Source organism: Aethalodelphis obliquidens, unplaced genomic scaffold, assembly GCF_003676395.1.
Source record: "Aethalodelphis obliquidens isolate GAN/ISIS:26980383/991018 unplaced genomic scaffold, ASM367639v1 scaffold8, whole genome shotgun sequence".
Classification (NCBI taxonomy): Eukaryota; Metazoa; Chordata; class Mammalia; order Artiodactyla; family Delphinidae; genus Aethalodelphis; species Aethalodelphis obliquidens.
This window is the reverse complement of record NW_020837952.1, coordinates 4,092,625-4,102,005: the sequence shown is the minus strand read 5'-3', so window position 1 is coordinate 4,102,005 and position 9,381 is coordinate 4,092,625. Positions and strand designations below refer to the sequence as shown.

At 54.7% G+C, this 9,381-nt stretch overlaps 1 protein-coding gene across 1 annotated transcript; it reads left to right on the top strand.

The window, feature by feature from the left end:
- The first annotated feature begins 905 nt into the window (after positions 1–905).
- LOC113620478 (keratin, type II cuticular Hb1) lies at positions 906–6,407 on the top strand. The gene is made up of 9 exons (XM_027106371.1): positions 906–1,337; positions 2,073–2,281; positions 3,079–3,139; positions 3,915–4,010; positions 4,235–4,399; positions 4,662–4,787; positions 5,041–5,261; positions 5,531–5,562; positions 5,810–6,407. The coding sequence occupies exons 1-9, from the start codon at positions 969–971 to the stop codon at positions 6,007–6,009; spliced, it is 1,479 nt and encodes a 492-aa protein (XP_026962172.1). The 5' UTR covers positions 906–968; the 3' UTR covers positions 6,010–6,407.
- The last annotated feature ends 2,974 nt before the right edge of the window (positions 6,408–9,381 follow it).

Here is a 9,381-nt window from a genome sequence, read left to right as displayed (position 1 = left end):
AATCAAGAAAACCTATTTTTAAAAATTATCAGGGCAATTGGGAAATTTTAATATGGAATGGATAGTAAATGATTCTTTGGAATTATCGTTCTTTTTCTTGCATGTGAAAATGGTACTGTTCTTATTCTTAAGAAATGCATATGCCTAAGTATTTAAGGGCTCCCTGTTATGCTTTCTGTAATCGTCCAATAATTGGGCAAATGTGAAAGCAGATACGGCACAATGTTAACAACTCTTGAATCTGGGTACCTGGGTGGAACACATCAGGGTGTTTGTTACACAGGTACTATTCCTTCAACTTTTCTATATGTTTGAAAACTCTCATAATAAAAGTGGAAGAAGACATAAAACACAAATATTTAATAATCTGCTGGCTGCTGCCATGACAGGAAGTCAGGTGTATTTCAGCAGCCAACTGGACTTTCTGCAGATGGGGGAAATACAGCTTTATGTTATAGTAGGACCTTGGCCACTACTGGGATGGAAACTTCTAGAAGTTATTCATAAATATCGCAGTCTTTCCTGGGTCCCCCACTCACACCCTACACACATACAGTTTGCCTGCTTCTGCCCCATCTGGCTTCCCTTCTCCTCCCCTTTTCTTGGCCCCATTCTTCCCTCCCCTCCCCTGCCCTTCTCTCTCCAGTACTCTCAGATGTGTGCATGCCCTGCTGTCGAGGCACTTTGAAGATGAAGCATGCTGAATTCCCCTACAGCCCAGGGGTTGGCATTCTTTACACAGAGGAGGGTGCGGGCCACTCCACTATTAAAGCACATTCTAGAGAGGCGTTGGACCCAGCTAGCCACCCAAGCCCATAAAGCACAAATTGCAAAACCCCATCTGCATAGCCAAGCACTTCCTACCTGAGCATAAATAGGGCCCGGGCTCCTACAGGAGGACATTAGAGTTTCCACAAGACTCCAGCTCTCCTATCCTGTACAACGCAAGCCAAACTTCCAGAAGCATCATGACCTACGGATCAGGATTCGGCGGCCGCGCCTTCAGCTGCTTCTCAGCCTGCGGGACCCGCCCCAGCCGCTGCAGCATCACGGCCGCCCCCTACCGCGGCATCTCCTGCTACCGCGGCCTCACCGGGGGCTTCGGCAGCCGCAGCCTCTGCGAGGGCTTCCGCGCCGGCTCCTGCGGCCGCAGCTTCGGGTACCGCTCTGGCGGCGTGTGCGGCCCCAGCCCGCCCTGCATCACCAACGTGTCGGTCAACGAGAGGCTCCTCGCGCCCCTCAACCTGGAGATCGACCCCAACGTGCAGTGTGTGAAGCACGAGGAGAAGGAGCAGATCAAGTGTCTCAACAACAGGTTCGCTGCCTTCATCGACAAGGTGGGTGTCCTTGATCACACCCTTCCTGAACCCTCCCTTCCTGGGCAGGCACTGAAGGGGTAGTCGGGGGGCAGGAGAGATGTGGCCCGGGTGAGCCCCGAGTCTGATGGAGGAGACGGACACATATCCAGGGCACAGAAAGATCAGAGAGATGAGTCTAGAGCAGGGGCTCCTGATGAGGCAATTGTTATTATACACAACCTCTGTCCAGACAGGCAGGGTCCCCACAGACAGACAAGGACAGGTTGGGAACCGCATGTCGGAGGAAGAAGGCCATACATGCAAACAAGACACAAGAAATGCACATAAGATATAGGAAGAGGACCACAGGTCAGCCTTGGGGTGGGTGTCCTTGATCACACCTTTCCTGAACCCACCCATGCTCAATTCAGGCTGGGCACTGATGGGGGAGTCAGAGGCAAAAAGTCCTCTACTTGGCTGCTGACCACATGCCACCTAGGCTCAGCACGTCAGGATAACTCAGTTCACCTGAGCAGGGACTGGTCGTTCCCAGCCCCTTGCTCTCACCCCTAACTTGGAAAATCCAAACATAGATCCCAATCCCCAAATCCAGAAGTCGCCTTGTCTTCCACAGCGCCCTGTGTAATCTCTGCTGTGCTCCTGGTTTGGGAGTTTACCTTAAAGCAATCAGCGCCTTCCCCCATCCCCACATGCCCCAAGTAGGCTTTGGGGCAGTGGGAGCCATCTGACCCGTCCTCCCACCCCAAATGGCAGGTGCGCTTCCTGGAGCAGCAGAACAAGCTGCTGGAGACCAAGTGGCAGTTCTACCAGAACCGCCAGTGCTGCGAGAGCAACCTGGAGCCCCTGTTCCAGGGCTACATCCAGACGCTGAGGCGGGAGGCCGAGTGCGTGGAGGCCGAGAGCAGGAGGCTGGCCTCGGAGCTCAGCCACATGCAGGAGGTGCTGGAGGGCTACAAGCAGAAGTGAGTGCGGTCAGGGGTGATGTTGGGCACAGGGATGGACTTGAGTTAAAGCCTACTGGATGAGACTGGAGAAGACTTTCCGAGAAGGGCCAGTGACCTTGCAGGGCAGGTGGGCGCTGTGCAGCAGGATTTCACATCAGGCAGTCATCGATCAGATGCCTAAGAGTAGGGCTGTGATTCCCCAGGAGGTCTCTCTGCTCCTTCAGCCTTCACTTCCTGGAGCCTGATCACCCAGCAGCTGTGCCCTGCGGTCTGTGGGGAGGGGGCTTCTGCAGTCTCCCAAGCCATCTCCTCCCGGCCTCTCAGGCTCCCACCTGTAGCACCTGGACGTGATATGAGTCCCAGTGTCGCTCAGGGCTGCCAGGTCCTGGGGCTGCTGGTGTCCCACCATCTAGGGTATAGAGTGCTGAGGGCCTCTGGGACTCATGGGCCCTCCCGCAGCTGAGCTAGGATGGACACCCAGGAGAGCGGAGGCTGCAGTGCCCCACACGTGCTGCTGTTCTCTCCTAGCATGGGGCTGGTGGTGAGTCCTTATTCTCCAGACGGGACCTCAGAGCAGCTTTGGGAACAGGGCTGTGAGGTCCCAGAAGAGTGGCCCCCTGGACCCCTCAATGAAAAGGGGAGAGAGAATCACAAACACATCACAAATCCAACCACAGCGGACCCCAGCAGGGCTGCCAGGGGGCGGGCTGTGTTGGCAGGTCCCTAACATTGCCTCCTTCACTGGTATGAAGTGGAGGGGGTTCTGGGGAGACCTGCCCTGCCATGACCTCCCTTTCTGCCCTCTTCTGCCTCAGGTACGAGGCGGAAGTCGCTCTGAGAGTGACAGCGGAGAATGAGTTTGTGGCTCTGAAGAAGGTGAGTCACGTGGGATCGGGAAGCAGAGACACAAGGGATCTCAGAATGACAGACTCTTGCTGGGGAGACCCATGGTCTCAACCTCAGTGCGGGGTGCAGCGACCTTGCCAAGTCAGGATGGGAAATTCCCAGAGATTAGGTCATGAAAGGCCCATGTAGGGCTCTGAGAAGGGCACTAACCTTGGAGCATCCACTAGCACCCTGCCCTGAAGCAGCGGGATGGCTGAGTTGAGCTCTGCATGTTCTGTGCTGCTCCAGAGGTGGTGGTCTGTGGCTGGGGTCCCATGGAGGCATGGCAGCTCCAGTCTCGCTGTTGAGGGACGGTGTCCTGTCTACTGCTGCAGGAAGTCTGATTAGGAAGAGGGGCACAGTCTCAGGATCTCGGGGAGGATGGAGCAGAGCCAGGAGAGGCCAGGTGGAGTCTTGGAGGACTGCTGGGGGCCAGGGAAGTGTCAAGGTGGCTGAGTGAGGGAGCCAGTCTGGCAGGCTTCCTGGTACAGGGGAGGGTAAGAAGGAGAGCTGGGAGGTAAGAGGTCTCAGGTAGGAGGAGTGAAAGGCTGGTGACCCATCTCCAAGGCACGAGGCGTTTGTTCTTAGAAGGGGAGGAGGTTGTGAGGTGCCTCTGGGGAAGGGCAGAGGGTACGGAGATGGCATGGGAACAGTAGCACTGGGAATCCTTTCCCCCTCACCTCCATGTAATGGGTGAAGGGAGAGAGGAGTGTGGGGTGGTGATCACCACAGGTCCTCTGAACTCAAAGATTCCCCACCTTCCCAGGATGTGGACTGCGCCTACCTCTGCAAGTCAGACCTGGAGGCCAACTCAGAGGCCCTGATTCAGGAGATCGACTTCCTGCGGCGACTGTATGAGGAGGTGAGGGGCTGTGGTCCAGGCAGAAAACCAGCAGCTGGCCTGGAAGAGAGGGCGTTGGTCTGGGATCAGAGTGGGACAGGGATTGGGGCAGGAGCTGCAGTCCGTGAGTCTGTCAGAGAGGGCGGGGGCTAGAGACCAAGGAGGGCTGAGAAGGTTGGGTACACACTGTGGTGAGGGAGGGGATGGTATAAACCACACGCATCCTCCCACCCCACCATCTGCAGGAGATCCGAGTTCTCCACACTCACATCTCAGACGCCTCGGTCATCATCAAGATGGACAACAGCCGGGACCTAAATATGGACAGCATTGTGGCCGAAATCAAGGCGAACTATGACGACATTGCCGGCCGCAGTCGGGCCGAGGCTGAGAGCTGGTACCGCAGCAACGTGAGTGTCTCAGGGCACCTGCCTCCTAGGCATGGTGGGAGGGATGGGTGGTATATATTAACAAGGCTTCTTTTGTCTGGGGACTCTGATTCCTAGAGGTGGTGAAAGAAGTGCAGACCCCTCTCAGGTTATAGTAGCAGGACGTGGCTGCCACGTATGGTTGCACAGGCTGAGTACTGTACAATTTGCAAATCATCTGTGGTGTCCTGAGTGGGTGGGATGTCCCATCCTGAGTTTCATGAGCCTCTCTGCTTCCCTCCAGTGTGAGGAGATGAAGGCCACGGTGCTCCGGCATGGGGAGACCCTGCGCCGCACCAAGGAGGAGATCAACGAGCTGAACTGCGTGATCCAGAGGCTGACGGCCGAGGTCGAGAATGCCAAGTGCCAGGTAGGGGTCGTTTGAGGCCCACCCAGGGTGCCACAGGCAGTGTGTGCACCCAACTGGATCTCACCTTTCATTCTCCAGCCCATCTGGATGACCTGAGTCCCAGGTTGTGGTCACTTAAGGAAACCCAGATGATGAAGAGGAGAGACCTGTTCCTGGGGTGATCCCAGCTGGCCAGGAGAGACTGGATGCGTCCAGGAAGTGGACACAGAGACCCAGGGACCATAACTCACCTTGTTCTCTTCTGGGCCTTTAGAACTCCAAGTTGGAGGCCACTGTGACCCAGGCGGAGCAGCAGGGCGAGGCGGCCCTTAATGATGCCCGCTGCAAGCTGGCCGGGCTGGAGGAGGCCCTGCAGAAGGCCAAGCGGGACATGGCCTGCCTGCTCAAGGAGTACCAGGAGGTGATGAACTCCAAGCTGGGCCTGGACATCGAGATCGCCACCTACAGGCGCCTGCTGGAGGGCGAGGAGCACAGGTGGGGCCCATCCCAGCCTGGCCCTGAGCTGCCCATTCCCACCCTTTCCACAAGCACCACCCTTGATCCTGGCTGAGCAATGGCCAGGGATCTGGGACAAACCTATCATTTATCACTTTGGGGTGGGGGGCGGTTTGTGAGGACTATTACTTCTGACCCTCTGCCCCCTCCTTCCCGACCACTTGTGAACCCCACCCCAGGAATTTGTAGAGCTCTGTCGGCAACTCTGGCTCAGTCGCTAATGTTGCTTTTTTCCTCTTCCCTCTCAGACTGTGTGAAGGCGTTGGGGCCGTGAATGTCTGTGAGTAACCTAGGCCCTGTGTGGATGAATTTACTCTCTTCCTGTAAGGGATGGAAGGAGGAGTTCCACTGGACCTAAATATAAGAGTGGGCTGGCATCACAGGAGGAGGGATTTGGGTTAGACAAGAAGCAAGGACCACTTCGTTGGGACTAGAGTTGTTAAGTAAAGATGCTTGGAGAGGTGCATCGTCGGGGATGCGGGAGACTTGGCCCCCCAGAATTTTAACTAAGCCTTTGGGGTTCGCAGGTGTCAGCAGCTCCCGGGGCGGGGTCGTCTGCGGGGACCTCTGCGTGTCCGGCTCCCGGCCGGTGACTGGCAGCGTCTGCAGCGGCCCCTGCAGCGGGAACCTGGCGGTGAGCACCGGCCTGTGTGGGCCCTGCGGCCCCTGCAGCTCCGTCACGTCTTGCGGCGTGGGCTCCCGCGCCAGCAGCTGCCGCAAATGTTAAGCGCCCCAACTCAGGCCCGGGCCGGGCAACCCTCCCGCGCAGCCCGGCAGGGCCCGCCTTGCCTGGCCCCGCCCCGCCCACCTCTGGGCGGAGCAAGCCCTAGGCTACTTCGCTGGCTCTTTGAAAGGTCCATCCCACTCCTAGCATCCCAAGCCTGTGTGTGATCCCCTCTTCCCGGGCTCTGCCGCCCACGCTGGGAAAGGCTACCCTAGAAAGAAGTCTCTTTGGCCACCACAGGAAGGGGACTCCGGGGCAGGGGGGACCAGGATTAGGACCTGGGCTGCTATGGGGCCAATGGCCAACGCTCCCACTCTGTCCCAGCATCACCCCTTCCTTCTCTGCCGTGTTCCTCTCCTTCTTGATCTGTGTTTCCAATAAATCAGTATAGCCAACGCTGGGCCTTGTCTGCACTCCTGCTATCTTCCTCAGGGGTCGAGGTTTGGGAGGGTCCCCAAAGTCACATGGAGCAGAAAAGCCCTAGATGTGGGGTCTCCACTACAGTCTTTTGTCCCTGGGCTCACAGCACTCTCAGATTTAGCCAAGGATTGTGCTGCGCCGCTCCATCCTGTAATGTTATCCATACCACCTTCACAGTATCTCTTGCAGAGCTCAGGGACCCGCGGTAGCCAGGGCAGGGTCCCACCCTGAGTTCGGTGGCACAGCTGGGGTTTGAACCCCGTGAGCATGTTTAGTGCTCATTTCACTAAACCACAGCTGCCTCCCAGAGAACATATCTGTGCACATCTGTAAACCTATGGGTAGATGCACCAGTCACTCAAAGCTTAAGGAAACATCACTCCTGGCTTTGGTGGGGAAGACTCAAGCCTGAGTAACTTACAAGAATTCTTTAAGGGGTGAATACATGAACATGACTTAAACTTTCAAAAAGCCTTTGATATGGCTGTCTTTTTTTAATGGAGTCCTTTTGGGGTTTGGAGACCTTCCATAGCTGATAAATTGCCTCAAAGCTAGAAAACAGCACGTGGCAAGAAGATGATGTGGTGTAGAGGTGAGCACACAGACCCTGGAGCCAAACTGCATGGGTCCAAAACTGAACTCTGTTCCTAGCTGAGTGACTTCGGGCCATTTACTTACCCTCTCTGTGCCTCCGTTTCTATAGGTCTAAAGTGAAAATGAGAAAAAGAGCATTTTTCTTTTACCTCCTAGGGTTGTTGGGAGGATTAAGGAATTTCGTATACATAAAATACTTAGTGCCTGCCACGAAATAATCACAATATTCATTTATCATCAGTAGTATTCTTTTGCAGAATACAAAGTAGAAATCCCTCCTGGGATCAGGGCCATGGGCAGCCTCTCATTACACTTATATGATCAGAGATTGCAAGCACAGAAAGAAAACCCCACGTCTTCCAGGCCATCAAGCTCCTTCACGCAGGAAACCATCCCCGCCACACTGATGAAGATATTACAAGTGCTGGTGGGAGTGGAGAGATGGCCCCTCAGCTTCACTATAGGCCAAGGCAAGTCCCTGAACATACATCTGTACAGCAGAGTGAATCTCTAAACTTCCAGTGCCGGGCCCAGGAAACTATAGCAGAAATGGAAGTGCCCATCCCCACCTCTAAGTGTGATAGAAATAAATTGATAATATTGAGAGATCAGAAGTGAGCGGTCTGAAAAGACACTGGCTCTTTTAAAAGATAGGATTAATTCCAGGTCTCCTGGCAACCAATGTGTCCCCTCCACCCTCCAATGGAATTCTGAGGACAGAGCCCTCAGAGAGTTCCAGAACATGAAACTGTTCTAACCAGCCCTCTGTGCTGTGACACCACACAGCTCAGAAGCAGGCCTTGTCTGGAGTCCAGACCGTGTGAAGACCTAGTTGTCCTAAATAGTCAATGCCCTTCCACCATCACCACCCGGCTGCCCCCACTCCCACCCCTCACCTGGCTCTTGGTGCTGTTCACCTCCACTGTCGGCCACTGGATGGCCTAGTTAAGCCTGTTCAGCTCCTCCTTGCTGTGGCGCAAGCTCTGCCTGTGTTTCTGCACCGTTATCTTTATCTCCTCACATTGTGGAGTCGGGGCACCAAGCATGGGAGAGGATCAGGGAGATGAGGAGAGCAGCAAGGGTACTCGACTGAGGCCAGGAAGACCGATCATTTAACTCCTCTGGGCCTCCATCTCTCCATCTGTAAGATGGGGATGATCATCTTTCCTAACCCCAAAGGTTGCTGAGAGAATGAAATGCACTTGGCTGGCACAGTGGTGGGTGAGCCACCAGGCCTGGAGATGCCAAAGGTAGCGTGAACTCGGCCACAAAGGGCAACAACGCAGGGCGGCAGTCTGTTGAGTCTTTGAACTGAGATCACACAGGGTTGATCCCAGGAATAAGGGTAGTTAACTCTAGGAGATCAATTATCTTCCTTCGCTACATAGGATCATCTAAATGAATACAAAAGGCGTTTAATAAAACTCAACAATAATTTCTAATTTTAAAAATACTTTTTAAAAGCTAAGAATATGAGGAAACTTCCCTAACTTGATGAAGGCTATTAATCAGTGACAGGAGATCCAGATTCCAGCTCCTTCCCCAAACCCAAGGCCACTCTGGGACAACACTATGGGACTACAAGGGACAAAATCAGTGGGCCTTTTCCCTTCCCGCATCCTCTCTGCACACGCCAACACGTAACCAGCCGGGCACAGGGACCGACGCTTTCACGATGCCTCCACCACCTCACTGGGGCTCATGACCACCTGTAAAGTAGGCCACGTAGATGTTACTCTCTCCATTACCTTTCCTTGGGCAAAAGCTGCTGCTCATCCACTGTGCAAGGCAGAGGGACCCAGAGGGACATGAGTGACCCTGCCGGTCAATGGCTAAGCCAGGCTTCATCTTAAGCCCATGCATTTTGCTCTATACCCTGAGGGACAGATAAAGTCACACACATCCTTCAACCCAGAGAATAGGAACTGTTCACGCCAGCCCACTGCAAATTTCCTTCCAAGGCAGATGGGGTGGGGTGGGGGGGGGAATGGATATAAAGAGACTGCAAAACTCCATCTCCCACCAATCTCTGCCCTATTCCTACTGCCTACACTTTCCTGCTCTCATTCCCAAAAGACGAAGACACAGCAGACAAGCTTGTGCCTGGCTGGGTCCAACAGATCTGGAGTCCAAGACGTCTCATCCTGTGTGAGCTAATGAGCCGTGTGGACAAGTCTCACCATGATGAACAGAGCTGTCACCTCCTCCAAGCCTTCCCTGGGCACCGAACCTCAGCTCTAGCCCAAAGAGCTTCCAGAATGCTCACCTCTCCTTCCTGGGGGCTTTGTGACCTCATCTTGTTACAACTGCAGAGTTCTGACGGGGGTGTGGAAGCAGCCATCCTGTGAACCCAGATGGGAA